The sequence below is a fragment of the Callithrix jacchus genome, chromosome X (assembly GCF_049354715.1).
Source record: "Callithrix jacchus isolate 240 chromosome X, calJac240_pri, whole genome shotgun sequence".
Taxonomy (NCBI): domain Eukaryota; kingdom Metazoa; phylum Chordata; class Mammalia; order Primates; family Cebidae; genus Callithrix; species Callithrix jacchus.
In genome coordinates this window covers 10215562-10234412 of record NC_133524.1, presented here as the reverse complement: position 1 = coordinate 10234412, position 18851 = coordinate 10215562, and the positions used below count along the sequence as shown (strand labels likewise).

Sequence of the window (18851 nt, the reverse complement as noted above, 5' to 3'; positions counted from 1 at the left end):
AGTATTAATTGGTCATTTATCCACAAAATTCACTTGACTCCAAATACTGCCAGGTAACCAGATATCACTTCAACTTTATAAAACAAATAGCAGTACTAATGAGTCATCCTGTAAGATAAATGCCTCAATGAAAAAGTTAGTTGCCTTAGTGAAAAACCCACTATATTTTTAATCTAGTAATGATGACTGGGTTGTTACATGGTAGTATCCTCCCCTTACAGTTGGCAAGACTCCTGGGCAATGTTAACATGTGGCTTCTTGGCAAGGTTCCCTGGCAATTGTATGGACATTTTGAGAAGCCCAAAATGCTTTTTGAATGGTTAGAGGCTGCCAAGTCTAATATACATAGTTTGGTTTCTCCAACTACCAAATCAAGGTAACCACTTGAATTTAAAAACAGATTTGCTTTAAAATTTGTTTGTAAACAGCCAGGCATGGTGGTGGCTCATACCTGTAATCCCAGCACTTTGGGAGGCCAAGGTGGGTGGATCATTTGAGTTCAGGAGTTCCAGACTGGGCTGCCCAACATGGTGAAATCCCGTCTCTACTAAAAATACAAAAATTAGCTAGGCATGGTGGCATGAGCCTGTAGTTCCAGCTACTCAGGAAGCTGAGGCAGAAGAATCACTTGAACCCAGGAGACAGAAGTTGCAGTGAACCAAAACCACGCCACTGTACTCCAGCCTAGGTGACAGAATGAGACTCTGTCTAAAAACAAACAACAACAAAAATTGTTTTTAAACAACTTTATTGAGGTATAATCTACATAGATTACTTAAACTCTCCCATTTTATATGTCAGATTCAATGTTTTTTATGAATTTACTGAGTTATACAACACACAATCCAATTTCAGTACATTTCCATCACCCCAATGAGATCCCCTCTGCCCATCCGTAGTCACCACCCTTTCCACCCCCAGCCCCAGGCAACCACTAATCCACTTTCGATCTCTATGGATTTGCCTTCTTTGGACACTCTGAAAAAATCAAATCATACAACAATGTTGTGTCCACATCGGCTTCTTTCACTTAGTGTCACATTTTTGAGGTTCATCTATAGCTCCCCTTTTCATGTGAAACTTATCTACTACTTGGGGAATGTATCCAGTGGCTGCATACCAGTTTAAAGCTGGGTTGGGTATGGGGGCAGGGGTGGAGAAAGCATGGAAGGTTCTCCTTGAATTACTGTTGATTTAATCCCTTATGATACACCTAAGCTGGTGATGGTGAATATGTGAGTGTGCATTCATTCAACGATACAGAGTGAGTGCATGGCAGACATCTCTGGGGGTGTCTGCTCACTTCAAACCAAGCCTCCATTATTCTGGGAACCGCAGCTGGGCTTTCAGAGAGCTCTAATCCTCCTGAAAGCATATGCAAGCTTCTGTGTGCTGGTGCCTTTTTCTGAATACAGAATCCCTACCTTGTGTCAGATTTTCCAGGGTCCATGATTCCAAAATCCTTTAGAATCCCTGCACTCTACCATGAACCCCTGGAGCAGGTCTAACAAGGCTGTCAACCACACAAAAGAATACATACCAAACAAATACGTTAGACAAACTTACAAAGATTAGATTGAACCATATAAATGCCAACAGTTTAATAGTTCTAAAAAACCACTGGAACTGAAAAAGAACATTACTGGAAAAACTGGTGAAATCCGAGTGTCTAGAGTTTGGTTAATAATGTTATCAAGGCTGGTTTCTTAGGTTGGACAAAGAAACATCACCACAGAATATACCATGGTGATATTAGATGTTAATAACAGGGAAATCATCTAACCTTTGCAACTTTTCTGTAACTCTAAAATATTCCAAAATAAAATATTTGAAAACAAACAAATTAACAACAAAAAAAATGGGTTGTATTCATTCCATGCCTACAACTATCTCTTAAGGCAAATACGAAAAACAAAACTACAGAAAAAGTAACTGTACATAGGCAGTATAATGTTAGTACTTATATAATAAATAGGGTGAAAAAGAGGGGAATATTTAATAAGTGAGGGGATAGCAGCTTGGTGGCAGCCTAAATCTCCGATGTTATGCCAATCATGAAAACTACAGGGTGGCAAGGAACAGAAAGCACATGAGTGAGAATGCCTTAAGTGGCTGCAAATAACAGAAATTCCAATTCTACTGGCTTTAAAGGATAAGGAGATTCTGTTATCACATTTCGAGTAAGAAAAGGTACTGAGGTCAGACAGCTACCAAAGCTTAATTCATCCATCCACCCACCTTATCAAAGACATAGACTTTCCACTCTGCCACCCTCAGCTTCTCAGCCAGCTCCCTCCTGATTTTGGGGGCACTGGTGTGGCTGCCCACCTCCAGATTTCCGTGGAGACAGAGCATCAATTAGCAGGAGTTACTTCCATGTAGGTCTATGGGGACAAGGAGCCTTCTCCCCAACCATGCTTGTCTCATACCTCCCCTCACAGCTTGTTCACCGGGTCTGAGTCATGTGCTCCTGCCTCAGCCAATTACAGGCCTAGATGCTCTATGATTGGCTTAGAGCAATCTCAGGCACCATTGATATTAAGGGCTAGATTATTAGTTGCTGTTAAGGGGTCTATCCTATGCACTGTAGGATGTTCAGCAGCATCCTTGACCTCTACCCACTGGATGCCAGCAGAATCTACCCCCAGGTACAACAATCAAAAAATCTCAGCTGGGCGAGGTGGCTCACGCCTGTAATCCAGCACTTTGGGAGGCCGAGGTGGGCAGATCACGAGGTCAGAAGATCAAGACTACCCTGGCCAACATGGTGAAACCCTGTCTCTACTAAAAATATAAAAATTAGCTGGGAATGGTGGCCTGTGCCTGTAATCCCCACTACTGGGAAGGCTGAGGCAGGAGGATCTCTTGAATCAGGGAGTCGGAGGTTGCAGTGAGCCAAGAACGCACCACTGCACTCTAGCCTGGTGACAGAGCGAGACTCTTGTCTCAAAAAAAAAACAAAACAAAACCCTCTCCAAATGTTTCTAAATGCCCTGGGGATAGGGGGAGGGAAGAAGAAATCCTCCCTTGAGACCCACTGGCTTAGGGCAATCAGGACATCACCAGGAAGTGCAGACAGGGTCATATCCCCAGAATCCAGAGAAGGTGTGGCCACCTGACTGCTTGCAAGGAGGGACTGCTCTTGAAGAAATCAGAATACTGTACATGAGGAAAACTCAGTGAAATACGGCAATATACAAATGATCATTATAAATTAATTAAAACCTGTCTCTACATGCATAATTACATTCAGCAAATATTTATTGAGGGCCTACCATATGATAAGTACTACATATAGACAAAGCACAATAAAATCTATATGAGTTAAAGATAATTTAAATTTATTTTGAAGCTATAAGTAACTAGATCTCTGCTTGGTTCCTTCATTCTCAATCTCTTTTTTACTTTTTATTTTGGAATCATTACAGATTCATAGGAAGTTGCAAAGAAATATACAGGGAGAGCCCTGTGAAATGTATGACATAGGCAAATCTATAGAGACGTAAAGCAGATTAGTGGTTGCCAGGGGCTGGGGCATGGGGACTGACTGCTAATGAACACGGGGCTTCTTTAGGGAGTATTCAGAACTACATAGGGCTGATGGTTGCACAATCTGGTGAATATGCCGAAACCCACTAAACTGCACACTTTTTTTTTAATTTTTTTGAGATGGGGTCTCATTGTGTCATCCAGACCGGAGTGCAATTTCAGCTCACTGCAACCACCGCCTCCCAGGTTCAAGTGATTCTCCTGCCTCAGCCTCCCGAGTAGCTGGGATTACAGTTGCCTGCCACCATGCCCAGCCAATTTTTAAGTATTTTTTTTAACAGGGACAGGGTTTCACCATGTTGGCCAGGCTGGTTTTAAACTCCTGACCTCAAGTGATCTCCCCATCTCGGCCTCCCAAACTGCTAGGATTAGAGGTATGAGCCACGTGCCCAAGGTAAATTTTATAGTATGTGGATTATATCTCAATTTTTTTTTTTAATGGGGATAATTTTCAGGGCAAATCCAGTTGACTCCATACTCCAAGGATTCCCCCATGCTGGAGATAGGTACCTATGCACAGGACAGAGCTCTAAGTGGCAGAAAAACCACGTCTCCTGCAGTGACTACGTGGTTTCCTGGCCAAGCTCCAGGCCAAGCTCCAGGCCACCTGGAAACATCACGCCCAACCTAGTAGATGCTCTCTCTCCTGAGCATGGAGCCTCGGGTAGAGAAGCTGCTTGGGGCACTTCCCGCCTGCCTCAAAGATCCACCCACTGTCACCGCAGGGCTGGTCACCCCAGGCTTGGTGCAGCCATCTCCCCAGCTCACTTTCAACATCAACATCCCGCCCTCCTCCTCATGCTCTCCCTCAGTCCCTTCCGCTTTAAAGAAATTAAAATAGAACCCTGCAGATGAAAAATGCTGAAGATCCCACAGCTCCATAAGCAGGCTTTCAAGATGTCCTTGCTCTGCATTTCTAGATTCTGAGCAAAGGCTGAAGCACTCCACTCTTCTCACCCCTTCTTCCTCCACAGAATGGGGAACCCAGTGGCTTGGGGCACTGAATGGCTCAGACCATCTGAGGCAGCCCGATCTCTCCCTCCACACACAAACACCGTGCGTGCGCGCACACACACACACACACACACACAACACTCAAACAGCCAGCTCTCCAGACTGCTGAACACTGAAGTGTGAACAGATGCATTTTCTGTTCCACTGCATGTATGTATATTCCTGACAGTCAGTAAATACCTATCAGTTGAGAATATTCCAAGAATTGAAGAATACACTCAGAGTAATATATGGTCCCAGTTTCATATACTGGTTCAGGGTTTTTCATATAAATATGTTTGACATTTGTTCATGGAAACACAGAAACAGGCCTCCATTGCACAGTATCTCAGGAACTGACAAGAGGTATGAAACAAATTCAGCTGCTAAAGATGAAGCATTGTAACCAGGTAGATAGAAGTAGCTCAGCAGTTCTCAGCCAAGGGATGCTGCCTACCCCAGGGGTCATTTGGCAATGTGTAGAGACATTTTCGAGACATCTGAGGGTGGGGGAGTTTGCTACTAATATCTAGATCCAGTGGGGACAGGCCAGGGATGCTGCTAAACATGCTATGCTACATATGACAGCCCCAACAACAAGGAATTAACCCACCGCCAGGGTTACTTTAGACCAGGGTCACGTACAGGATTGCTTGAGCCCATGAGTTGGAGGCTGCAGTGAGCTATAATCATGCCACTGCAGTCCACAGCCTGGGCAACAGAGCAAGACCCTGTCTCCAAAAATAAAATAAAATAAAAATAACATTTTCTTAGTTTGGACACCTTTTAGGACATTGCTCATCAGCAATACAGTAACTTGACCAACACAACATGCTTCTCTACGTAACCAGTGAAAGTTTCATCACCTACCTATTGCCTATAGCACTCTAGGGTAGACAAGCTGGGAAGGTCCTATCAGGAAGCAATGCCAAAGCAATGGTATCATGGTATCTTTTCCTTTCTTCCTCCCTCCCTCCCTTCCTTCTTCCTTCCTTCCTGTCTTTTCCTTTCTCGCTTCCTCTCTCTTTCTCTTTCTCTCTTTCTTTTTCAGCTTCCATATGCAGCGTGGCTCTGTTTTTACATAAAATCTTGCAGGAACCCACTATAACCATTAACATGGTTATGCCATGTTATATATCATGTTTATTAACATGATGCCTTTGCTGACGCAAAGGAGAGCTCAGCCTCCAGGCAGTTGATGCCTACCCTTGCATCTTCCCAGGAGCCCTAGTGCCACTCACTAAACTGTTCCTTTTCTTTTTTTTCTGTGTATGTTTTAATGTCACTTTTATTAAATCTTTTAAATAACAAATTAGAATTGTATATATTTATTGTGCACAATGTTTTGTGTAGACATTGTGGAATGTCTAAATCAAACCAACTAACATATGTATTACTTCACATATATATCACTTTTTTGTGGCAAGAACCCTTAAAATCTACTCTCTTAGCAATTTTTAAATATACAATATAGTTAATTATAGTCACCATGTTATGCTCTAGATCTTTTGAATTTATTCCTCTTGTCTAACTTGGAGCTTTGTACCTTTTGATCAACATCACCCCCACCACCACCCACAGCCCCTGACAAGTAACATTCTACTCTATACTTGTTAGCTGGATTTTTTCAGATTCCACATATAAGTGAGATCATATGGTATGTGTCTTTCTGTGCCCCACTCAGTAAGCTCCTACATGGCACCAATTTCTCATTTGCAATCAACTTTTTTAATGTCCAGAGCAAAATGACATAGATAGTGTCACATTTGGATATTGACCAATTTCTTTCTATGTAAGCATATCCGTATTTTCTGTTTACTTACCTGTGCAATAAATGAATGTCTTACAAGCATCTCTAATAAAATATTCTGTTGTATACTTAAAAAAAAAAGAAAGAAAGCTTCTGAGTGGGGTTAATAGAAAGAAGGCTTTTCAGTTGCCCTCAATGAGTCCCTGCTCCTCCTTAGGTGCCAGTGAGACTCCTTTGCCGCCCTCCTAATTTCATCTGCCTTCGTTCAAGCATTAGCTAAATCTTCTGCACTGAGTTTACTTCACAATGTCTCTGACACAATTCCTGCCTTTTCCAGTCTGAGTGCCCCTGATCACTCTAGCTCAGGCCTGTGACCACCTGAGAAAACCTCCAATAATTTCCAACTGGCCTCTTCTCTCAGAAAGCCTACGTCTCCCTGCCCCCATATTTGGCTAGCTCATCAGATATGTTTGGTACAGCACATCTGATGCGAGTCCCAATATGAGTGACATTCCATGCTTGCACAAGAAACAAGGACTCTCTCGGAATATTATGCGAAGCCAGAGAGAGAAAAAAGGTGTAAAATGCTTCACACAGTACCTGCCTAAGCACGTCATAAACGTCAGCTGCTGTGGTTGTCATACAGACACTGAGCTGACCAGATGCTTCCATTCTCACTAAGATGACAATGCATGTGGGGGGTAAGATTTTTACCGATGCTGTAACAAATTGCCACAAGTTTGTTTAAAACAACAAAAATTTATTATCTTACAGTTCTGGAAGTCAGGAATCCAAAGTCAGTCTCACTTGGCAAAAATCAAGGTAACAGCAGGTCTGCGTTCCATCTGCAGGCTCCAGGGAACAGTCCATTTCCGTGCCTTTTCCAGCGTCTAGAGACCGCCTGCATCCCTTGGTTCATGGCCACTTGACTCCAACCTCTGCTTCCGTTGTCACATCTTCATCTCTGACTCTGACCTCGCCCTCCTCCCTCCCTCTAGTAAGGGTGCTTGTGGGCCCACCCACATAATCCAGGATCATCTCCCTATCTCAAGATTCTTACCTTAATCACATCTGCAAAGTATCTTTTGCCATGGAAGGTTACTTATTAATAGGCTTCAGGGACTACAACGTGGACATCTTTGAGGGGACACTATACCACAGGAAGGATTAAATATCAAACAATAATGAACTCAAGATCAAATTAACTAGTGGGTATAGCAAGGTGCAAGGGGCACGCAGTTACCTAGCCAAAGGAGGGTCAAGAACAGACAGAGGACCTGGCTCAACTCCAAAGTGGAACAGATGCTGATCTCATTGGCTATAGGAAGTGAGGCCACTAAGTCAATCTCCCTTGGCCCCAGTTTTATCACTATTGCCTATACCTCACGCAGCCATCATGGGCTTTCGATGAAAAGATTCATGCAATTAAAACTGAAAAAGCTGATAAAGGAAAAAAGAAAGAAAACATCCATGCAAAGCCTAGAGTACTCTGCACGTGTCCATTACAATCACAGAGCCAAGGGATCCCTACAGGGAGAAACCTGCAGGCAGGAACAGCATGGTGAGGCCTCGTGGAAAAGGACACAAGCACAAGGTAAGCCCCATGGCAGCCTGTCTGGTGTTGCTCAACACTGGAGTCCCAAACCCTGGAAGTGTGCCTTAGACTCAGAAATTGTGCAACAAATGAACACTTGTTGAATGAATGAATGAATGAATGAACAGAGGCAGGATGCTTAAAAATGGGTGTGGATTGGGTAGCTGGGTGGCATTCTGGAAAGAGCACCCAAACGGGTCAGAAGACCCAGCTAAAAAGTCACTTGCCCTTCTAATGGCCGGCAGAACACACCCCTTGGCTGTGGCTGTCAAGTAGAAAAGAAGATTTGAACAAGATGATCCTAGCTCTTCCAGCCCCAAAGCTGTGGGACTCTGAGCTGCATGCTCTGGTCTTAGTGTTACCTCCCTTACATGACAGCTCTGGGTCAGTCAAGTTGACTCATTCCCTCATTTATTCAGAACACGCCCAGCACTTCAAGGTCAGCACTTTTCTCCTGTTCCCCCTTATCTTGCCCAGATCTTGTTTTTCAAAAAAAAAAAAAAAAAAGTTCACACCAAAAAAACAAAAACCAAATTACAAAGTTAACTTATCATTTCTATGGCTGGTAGTTTCCCTGCATGAGTCTTGTGTGGTTTACGTTAGTGGCACACTAATATATTAACTGAATATATTAACTCAGTATACCTTGACCACTGTATGAAAAGCTATTTACCAGTTGGGTGCGGTGGCTCACACCTGTAATCCTGACACTTTGGAAGGCTGAGGTGGGTGGATCACCTGAGGTCAGGAGTTCGAGACAAGCCTGGCCAACATGGAGAAACCCCATTTCTACTAAAAATACAAAAATTAGCCAGGTGTGGTGGTACACACCTGGAATCCCAGCTACTTAGGAGGCTGAGGCAGGAGAATTGCTTTAACCCGTAAGCGGGAGGTTGCAGTGAGCCAAGATCACATCACTGCACTCCAGCCTGGGCAAGAGTAAGACTCTGTCTCAAAAAAAAAAAAAAGTATTTACCATTGAACAGAAAATATGGCAAGAAGAACATTTTTGCCTCCTTTGTAAAGATTCACTGTCTTTGACAGCTGTGTTTACAAATGCGTTTTGCAGGGCTGTGTGGGTATCATCCTATAGATGGACTGAGTGGATCACCCTATAGATGATCTTGCTTTTCTACTGCTGGAAAATCACTAGAAGCCCTTACCCAGGAGAAGGATGCGCAAAGACAAAGACAACCCTAGGCTCAAGTGAGCCCTCCTGTTCTCGAAAGTGATCATTATCCGAGAAATTGAATCAGTCCTAGGATGCCTTGCAACCATTGTTGTCTTCATTTCATGTGTCTGTCTGCCACCTCTCAGACCAGCTTGGTCTCCACATACTGTCCCTGCATACAGAAGGCCAAGAATCTCCATAAATATTGCTTCACTTTATTAGATTTAAATGGGGATAACTGAATTCAGTAGAATTTAACTTTGCTTTTATTCCATCAGATTCGCTTTATTAAATTTATGGGAAAGACAGACACCATTAGCAAAAGGATCTGGGCTGGAAGTCAAGAAGCCTACCGTAGGCTGACCAAATGACCATGAACATGTCGCTGACCCATGGGCTCCTGAAGTAGAACCTAACCAGAGATGGTGATATGCATTATTTCCACTTCCCAAATCAGAGTGAAAGGAAAGAGAAGGAAACTTGGAGATTTCCAAATATCTGGGAGCTATTTTTGGAAATGAATTACTTTTCCTTTCACTTTTCTTTCAAAAACAAAGAAAAAGGAAGGAAAGGAAAAGAAAGACATTAGACCAAAAAATGGGGGTTGATGATCTTAATAGAAACAAGAGACACTTCTTTCAGGGACTGAGCCCTTACAGCCTTAAAAAGAAGATGCTCCCCATGTTCATACAAACACTATCTATAACCTTAAAAAAAAAAGAAAAAGGGAGAAATCATTACCTGTTTATCAGAAAGCTCAACCAGGACAGTTTATATAATCCAGAAATAGACTCTGTGGGATAAATATAGTCAACCTCCTATTAGTTAATACTGAATAACTAAATAAAGGTTCCAAGAAGGTAGCAATGATGTTATTTGGCTGTTAAATGGGGATCCAACCTAGCAAATTCCAGAGCCATGGATTGTTTTCCCCTTAAAGCAAAAGCCTGTTCAGAGGACTTTTAAGATATCACAGAATTCTTCCATGTAGCACAGGTCAAATCCCATCTGGTGAGCAAATGGGTCCCCAAGAGCTTATGCTATGACATGATCTTGCTCTTCCGCCATCCACATGATTATTTACACTTTGATCTCAAATGTGATATTGTCCACTATACTTAAACTGCCCACAGCTGGCATTTCCAGTACTGTACAACTCCACCTGGGCTACAGGAAATGGAACATGAGGTTTTAGCCACTCAGTCCATCTATAGGATAATTCCCAAACAACCCTGCAAGACACACATGTAAACACAACTGTCAAAGACAGTGAATCTTTACAAAGGAGGCAAAAATGTTCTTCCCATATTTTCTGCCCAAATGGTAAATACCTTTTCATAAAGTGGTCAGGGTACTCTGAGTTAATATATTCAGTTAATATGTTAGTGTGCCACTAATGTAAACCACACAAGATTCAAGCAAGAAAATTACCAGCCATAGAAATAAGTTAACTTTGTAGTTTGTTTTTTTAGTGTGGGTTTTTTGTTTGTTTTTTGAGACAAGGTGTCACTCTGTTGCCCAGGCTGGAGTGCAGTGGCACGATCATGGCTCACTGCAGCCTGGATTTCCCCCGCTCAAGCAATCCTCCCACTTCAGCCTCCTGAGTAGCTGGGAAAATAGGCACACACTACTCCGCCCAGGTAACTATTTTATTTGTTTGTAGAGACAGAGTCTCCCTATGTTGCAAAGGTTGGTCTCCAACTCCTGGACTCAGGCAATCTTGCCACCTGGGCCTCCCAAAGTGCTGGGACCACAGGCATGTACCAGAACGCCTGGCCTAACTTTGTAGTTTTTAACAAAGTTTTAGGGTATGATTCCCAGTAAACTATGAAAATTATATGCACAGTATCAATCTATAGAAATAATTTAAATCGCATGTAGGTTTTTTTGTTTGTTTGTTTTTTGAAACAGTCTCACCCTGTCACCCAGGCTGAAGTACAGAGGCACGATCTCAGCACACTGCAACCTCTGCCTCCCAAGCTCAAGCAATTCTCCTGCCTCAGCCTCCCAACTAGCTGAGACTACAGGCGCACACCACTACGCCTGGCTAATTTTTGTATTTTTAGTAGAGACGGGGTTTCACCATGTTGGCCAGGCTGGTCTTGAACTGATCTCAAGTGATCCTCCCACCTCAGCCTCCCGAAGTGCTGGGATTATAGGCGTGAGCCACCACACCCAGCCAACCGAAGGTAGGCTTATAATCAAACTAAAAAATAAAGTTTTTAATATATTGAGATTGTGTATATATCTGTAGCCACATCCGTAGATTTCTCCTTAGGCTTGTATCTTCTTTGTTGTAACTTTAAAAAACAGAGTCCCAGTAATTTCACCTACATGCTCTGAGCTGGCAATATCAAATGTTAAACACAACACTGAATGGAATTACTATAAAACTCGAGAAGAGATTTTGTTTACAACCGTTGGACCATATTTTATGCCATACAGTTTTTACTAAAGTTTATACGAAATGATGTTTAAAGTCAACAATTTTCACTTAACCTACTACATTCATTTATTCCACCATAGTTTTATTTTCTTAAAAAGAATAAAAAGCTATTATTTATTTGCTTTTCTCCTGTCGGGTCTCTATGTAGAAGCTCTTTGGTGAAAGTCCTCATATTTCTTGAATACCATTTTCCAATTGTGTGACTCAAATGCGACTCAAAAAGGGTTTTAACTGTCAGATGCACATAGAGAAAACACTGCCCTCTGACATACAGTTCTTCCCATATAATAAAAGTTAATTACAACTTTAAAGGGTAACCCGCCACCTATAAAACTCGGCCAGGTTCTGTTTTGAAAGAGGAAGAAGAATGACTATTACAGCCTTCAGCCGACTCCACTTAAATGTTTGTGGCTTGCTGAACATTCCATACATATTTCGGGCAAGGTATTATGGGAGCTGAAGTTCAAGCTGTCCCCTGCTGAATTTTTACTCACTATAAAAACAACATCTCATAAAAGTACACACGTTTTTACTTTACAAAAAAAAAGGTAAAATATCCATTTTTGTTCACTCAATTGACACTTTTAGCATTAGAACGGAGATTTTTTTAAAAACCTATAACATAAGAGATTATCCGAAAAAAGTGAAAAATGTTATTCAGTAACAAACTGATTTCTGGAAAAAAGGAATATAGGAAATGTGTCTGAAATACATGGAAAACAAGATTCTCCAAGCTGATTTCTGTATGGTCCGCTCACGTTTGTCACAGGTTGTACCATTAAAAGAAAAACCCCCACATTGATACCTTTCAGCATCAATCTCCACTCCAATATAAGCACAACTGTTTTATATTACCCTCAGAAAGTGAGCCTTAGCCTTTTCTAAGCAAAACACTATTTTTAATTGGTTCATTTTCCAGTTGTTTAGGCTTTTAACATACATACGGTATAAAAGGGCGCTGCATTCCAAGCAGTTTTACCAATTCCAGAACCATCCAAGGCTTGATCAAACAGCTGGGGCTCTAGCCTTTGGTTAAAATTATAACATGATCTCACCTGATTTTCAAAATAAGTAAGCATCTTTTTAACCCATAAAATTGTACCAGGATTGATACAGGCCAGAGGTCTGCAACATTCAGTGAGAATGTTAGGGAACCACGACCTTTTTGTTTTGCTTTCTTTTGTTTTTCCCTGCTTGAACTCAGAAATCTTCAAACAATTCAGCAGCTTTTCTCCTCAAAAGTTTATTTTCAAACGCCAGTGCCATGCAGGCTGCCTGCCCTGTGCAGGTAGGAGGAAGCAGGCACAATGTCACCACACTGGGCCTTTGCAAGTCTTCAAATCACTGTGAAGCCTGTGGTGTTGTTTCCTTTTTGGCACTCAGGCCCTGGGAGGAGAGTTGCTCTAGAAAGAGCAACACATCAGAAAACCTGTGGAAACACTTGGTGTCCACAGAATTCCCAATTCCACACAAAATACGTATCTGTAAAAGCAGATGAACAATCGAAACCAGTAGACGATCAAGCAAAAAGTTAAGGAAAAGCTTCATTACATGAAATTAAATGAGATCTGGTAGTGCTTTCAGAAGAATCCGTTTTTACTTGATTGTGTTTTTATACGTGAATAAGACAGCTTTGGACCCCATGCATATCTTGCACAAAAAGGAAACTTAAAATACAACTCTTGTTTTTCGTTTATTCCAAAAGCATATGGGACTAATCATATTGCATTCTGGCTGCAGTACAGAAGGCTATTTCAAACAGAGTTTTAACTCACGAGTTTCAAGGCGCTAAAGAGCAACCAACAGAGTTTGGGAAGAGACTTCTCCAACTCCAAAAGGGTTGGGAATCCCTCAAGGGCCCATCTGGCATTAGGTTTTGGATGGAAACCAGCCTGAGCCCGCCACACAGGGAACCCGCACACCAAAGCTGGGGCGCACGTTTGTGATCCAAGGTGACAGCTCATCTCGCCACCGCGGGTCTGGGAACACCTGCAGAGCCAGAGCCCGGGCAGTGGGCAGCAGACGCCCGGGACTGGGATGGGCGAGGCTACCACAGAGAAAGGAAAAGAGGGCCATCTGTCAGCCCTTGGAGAGGAAATTCCAGGCGCCCAGTTCCCAGGCGCCGGACAGCGGGTGACGTGAGGGAACCAAATCAGAGGGTCCGCCCAGCAGCGGGGAACCGGGAGGTGGCTGGCCTCGGCGCTCAGAGGACTCGAGGCCTGGAGCGGGGGCACCTCCATTCTTGGTCAGAGCCCTGGAAGTCGGGGTATTGCGGGGCGGATCCTCTCCCGGGCCCCGGGAACCAAAGATCTTCACCTAGCCCCGAGGGCCTCCTGGTGTCTCCGATCCTCTCCCTGGGCCCAAGGGATGGGGGCGCCTCGATCTTAGCCAGGACCGGGGAACTCCAGGGAGTCCCCCGGTCCTGGGGATGGAGGCGCTCCGAACTCTGCCCGGGCCCGGGGGCTCTCCGCGGCCCCGCGCTGGGCGGGGCGTGTCCCCAGCGCATCCGCGGTGGCGCCAGCCGGCGGCCCGGGTCGTAGCGCCCGCGCCGGGTCTGGCGCCCCCAGCCGGCCCGCTTACCGGTCGCGGGGGTCGATCCACGACGTCTGGCGCGTGTTGTGGTCAATATAGAAGACGCGGCCGTCGTAGTCTCGCGCCTCCTCCCAGCCGGCCGGCAGCGGCAGCTCGGCGCTCTCCCGGACCCGCGGCGGCGGCGCGGAGGGGGCGGGGGTCGTGGGGACCGCGGCAGGGGGCGCCGGCGGCGGCGGTTCCCGCTGGGGCTGCGCGGACGGCGGCGGCTCCCGCGGGGCCTCCCGCGGCTGTCCCCGCCGTCGCCGCCGACCTCCGCTCAGCCAAGGCATGACGGCGCGGGCCCCGCCGCCGCCCGGCCGTCCCGCGCGCGCAGCCTCCTCCGCCAGTACTAAGGCCCGGCGCCCGGGGCGCGGGGGCGGCCGCGGGGAGCCGCCCGCCGCTCCTGGCGCATCCTCCGCCCGGCGCCCGTGCACCGGCGCCCCCCCGCCCGCCCTTGCGAGCCGCTGCCCGTGCCGCCCACTCCGTTCGGGTAGCCCGGGTGGCCGCGGCGCGCGAAGTCACAGCCCAGGAGCCGCCGCTGCCGCAGCTGCCGGCCGCCCCTCCGTTCCCGCGGTGCGCCCGGCCATCTTCGTTCCTCAGCGCGGCTCAGGCGGGAGGGGGCGGGGCGTGCGCAAGCCCCGCCTCCGTCTTCCCCGCCCCGTTCTCACCCAGCCCCGGAGGCTCCTCCCCTGCCGGCGGCTCCTCCCGAATCTCCCACGGAGGCTCCTGCTCCTCTCGCCGCCTCCGCTTCTCCACCCACTCTCGCTGCTCCGCCTCCCCGGCCTCGCGTCCTCCGCGGCTCCCGGTCGCTGACTGCTCCGCCCCCAGTCTCCCTCGGGGTCTTCCTCGGCGCTCAGCTCCTCGACCGCACCCCACCCCCACCCCTCCGCCTGCTCCTCCCCCTCTGTCGTCCTCCCTCTCCGCACGCTCCTCCCTCTCTCCCTCCCGCTGCACCACCTTCCTCTGGCCTCGGGAAACCGCACGGGGGCCAGGATGGGCGCCGCCGCGTCAGTCCGCCCCCGGGCCCCGGCGGAGAGGAAGGTGGGCGGGGAGGACGACGCCCCACCCGGACTGCGGGCGCGGCCTGCCTGGGGTGACTCCTCGGGCGCAAACAATTCCCGAGAGAGCGGGCAGTCCCCTCCCTTCACCCGCTCCCGGACTCTGGCTGTCTGGGGAGACCCTCTGCCCACTTGGGGGGAGGCTGCGCCCTGGGTCTCCCACACAGCGGGTCTGGTCCCGCGAAGGTGGGAAAAGCCCCTGAAGGCGGGGCCGAGGGAGCTGCGGAGTTGCTCCTGGTCCTTTCGGGCGGCGCAGGGAGGACGCCACTAGAAGCGGGCAGCTGGACAGGTGGCCACTTCGCGTCCCCGCCAGGACAGCCCCAAAAGGGCAGACCTGGGTCCCCACAATAGGCGGGAGCTCCTTGACCTTCCCGGAGTCTTCATCCTGTTTGTGGGGTCTGATTGAGCAGAGACCCAGGTAGAGCATTGCTAGGGAGGAAGCCGACCGACTCCTGAAGCTTTCAGCATAGACAGCAACTAATTAATGTTTCACAGGCTCCCAGCTGGAGCTCAAGCTCCAGAGTTAGAGCCGTGTCTTGCTCTAAACCCCCCCGCCCACCTACTTCGGCTGCAGCCGCAGCACGTTATGCCAGGAAATGCGAGACCGTATCGGGAGATTTTTAAACAGTTACAGTGATACAAAAATATCTGGTAGAGCCTGATTAGAATCCAGATACTTAGGGGAAGACACTGGAGGAAAATGTCCCGAAATGCTCACAAGAGTTCGCATTCCTTTTGCTGGATTTTTAAACATTGTCTTCCAATTTTTTGTAAAATGTTACCATTTTATCACTTTTATGAGGGTAAATTTTGTTTAAAAAAGAAGAATGGACAGGGCGCGGTAGCTCACGCCTGTAATCTTAGCACTTTGGGAGGCCGAGGCGGGCGGATCATAAGGTCATGAGTTCGAGACCAGCGTGGCCAGCTTGATGAAGCCCTGTCTCTACTAAAAATACAAAAATTAGCCGGGCATGGTGGCGCGCTCCTGTAGTCCCAGCTACTCTGGAAGCTGAGGCAGGAGAATCTCTTGAACCTGGGAGGCGGAGGTTGCAGTGGGCCAAGATTGCCACTTCACTCCAGCCTGGGCAACAGAGCCTGGGCAACAGACTCCGACTCAAAAAAGAAGAAGAAGAAGAATTTGAGGCTGGGACCGGTGGCTCACACCTGTAATCCCAATGCAGAGAGGGTGTAAATGCAGCTTCAGAACGGCCATGTTCTGAAGGGCTCACACCTGTAATCCCAACACTTTGGGAGGCTGAGTTGGGAGGATCACTTGAGTCGGGGAGGTCGAGGCTGCAGTGAGCCAAGTTTGAACCACTGCACTCCAGCCTGGGCATCAGAACAGAGACCCTATCTAAAAAAAAAAAAATGTGAAGGTATAGCAACGTCCAAGAAACTATCCAAGGAAGGTCTTTTCTCCCCCTCCTCCCACTACAACACAGAAACTTTCTTGCTCCCCAAGTATCTACCCCTACCTGAATGTTCTATGTCAGAAATTCCACCCCATGAGTCCTTTTAGTTAAACATGCACAATTATTACATGTCCAGGGGAAAGAGGAGACCATAAAAAAGCAAATACTTTGTGATGTCGCATGTGCCAGGGAATGCCCCAAGTGCTGAGTGTCCCTGCTCTGACATCTTCCCTTCCAATTGGCATGGTTTCTTGCCAGTGGGGCTGCCACTGCCTTCTTACCTTACCACCCAACATGGCCGTTCTGAAGCTTCATTTCCACCCTCCCTGGCCCTTTTAGAATCTCACAAATCTGGACATAAATCTATCACTCGAAAGTACTTTGAATGGGGATGGAGCATATTGGAGTGAAACAGACTTCTGCAGAGAGACGGTGGAAAGAGAAGAACACATACACCACACATCGAAGGACTCAGAAGAAAAGGCAAGATGAAAAAAGCATCAAGTAGAGCAAGGGGCAGGGGAAGCTGCATCGAATTAGGAGCTCAAAGAGGCCAGTGCCGAGGAGTCTTCGCTTAAGGTGAAAGAGCTCTACCGGTTCAGGCAGGCAGCAAATATGTGTGGACTTCGCATTTGCAGACACTGTGCTGGGTGTGGGGATGCTGCAGAGAAGGGGACAGTCTGTGCTCCAGCCTGCACTCCCTCAGGGACTAAACACAGAAATAGGCCCTGATAATACAATTGTGACTTGTCCACAAATGAAGCCAGAGTGCCAGCCTCAATATGGGGACTCATGGGAGGCTTTGTGAGACCAAAGGGAAGATGGCTCAGATGAGGAAACTGAGGCTCAGGTGTTCAGATTCCCAAGTTCTGAGCTCTTGCCCCTTGGCACATGGAGCTGCTGTCATGAAATTATTTACTTGTAGAGCTGCAGGCTCCCTTCTTGTGGAGGATCATGAGGACGACCCTTCACTAACAGATGTCTGAGAGGTTACACCCACCCCCAGGAGCTGACCGTGCAGTTTCCTTGCCTTGGTGGGACAAACTCAAAGGCCCTTGACACCTCAAAGCTCCCCATGGGATCAGGCTGAGGCTGGACTTCTCCCAAAATCACAGCTCTGCCAGCTACTGCCCGGCCCGATCCCACCTCCCTTACCCATGTAAGCCTGGCTCCAACCAGCTGCTCACTCAAGAACCCCCATCTCAGGCACCCTTTCTAAAGAGCCTGACCTAAGATAGGCTCCTGCAGACTTGCTGTCATCTAAGCACTTAGCAAATACGAGCTCATTTAATCACCATAACATCTAGAGGCATTCCTGCTGTCAGTTGCACATTAATAGAGGCCAAAGGAGTGTGACATGGCATGCCAAAGAAGAGAGATTGGAGACCCTCACTGAGAAAGCTTAATCCACATGCCCACCCACTGCCACTGGATGCTCTCTGCCTGAGAGAACAGGAGTGAGGCTATTGCATTTCTCTTCCTAAAAGGGGCTGAACCAGAGAGGAAGAGGCCAGCACTTAGGGTGACCAAGACCTCTTTATTACAGCATTAGTCCTTCTCCACTTGTGAGCAATGTTAGCCCCAGGCGTCTGCTGATCGTCCCTAAAGACTTGTGAATGGAGATGCGAAGGAAGAGAAGTTGGTAGGGGGGATGAAGGGACTCTTGACTTCCCAGCTTTGCCATAAATCGGGAAATCCCCCCCCCTCCCTCTCTCTCTCTCTCTCTCTCTCTCTCTCTCTCTCTCTCTCTCTCTGCCCCCCCCCCAGCTTTGCCATAAATCGGGAAATCTCTCTCTCTCTGTCTCTTCTCTCTCTCTCTCTCTCTCTCTCTCTGTGTGTGTGTGTGTGTGCGCGCGCGCACACGCGCGCGTGTGTGAATTGTTAGAGATAGAGAATAAGGCCTGTCTTTCTTAGAGTCAAGCGAGGCTTTCCATATTGGACTAAAAACCACATGCACACACGAAACACGGCAGGGTGAAGGAGTCTTGAGTCCCAACTGAATGCACAATTCTACATTCTTTATTTCCTCCACATTAAAACCACAGCCCTGCCAACAGCAAAAGCATGAACATTGTAGTGCTCCATCCTCCCACCAAGACTTCACATGGAAAAGCAGTTCAGGAAAAATCCACTTAGGCTCTGGGGAAAGGAGATGCAAATGCTTTTGTTCTCCTCCCAGACCCTCAGGGAAATCCCCTTTCTGAAGCTATTAAAATGCACTGGTCTCTAACTCGCAGAATACTTTCCTTAAAATGATGGTTAAGGAGTAATGCCAACAAAGAGAGAGTCTGAAGATGTTTACTATTA

General features: G+C 46.9%; 1 protein-coding gene across 2 annotated transcripts in view; it reads right to left on the bottom strand.

Moving 5' to 3' along the window:
- Positions 1-14677, bottom strand: part of WWC3 (WWC family member 3) — a 131421-nt gene extending 116744 nt beyond the window's left edge. The window contains exon 1 of one of the 2 annotated variants that reach the window (XM_035289509.3): positions 14084-14677. In XM_035289509.3, the coding sequence (XP_035145400.1) occupies positions 14084-14364 (281 nt within the window). In that variant the 5' untranslated portion in view covers positions 14365-14677. The remainder of the gene's footprint in view (positions 1-14083) is intronic. The other variant, XM_035289510.3, reaches the window with a different exon arrangement.
- Between the last annotated feature and the right edge of the window lie 4174 nt (positions 14678-18851).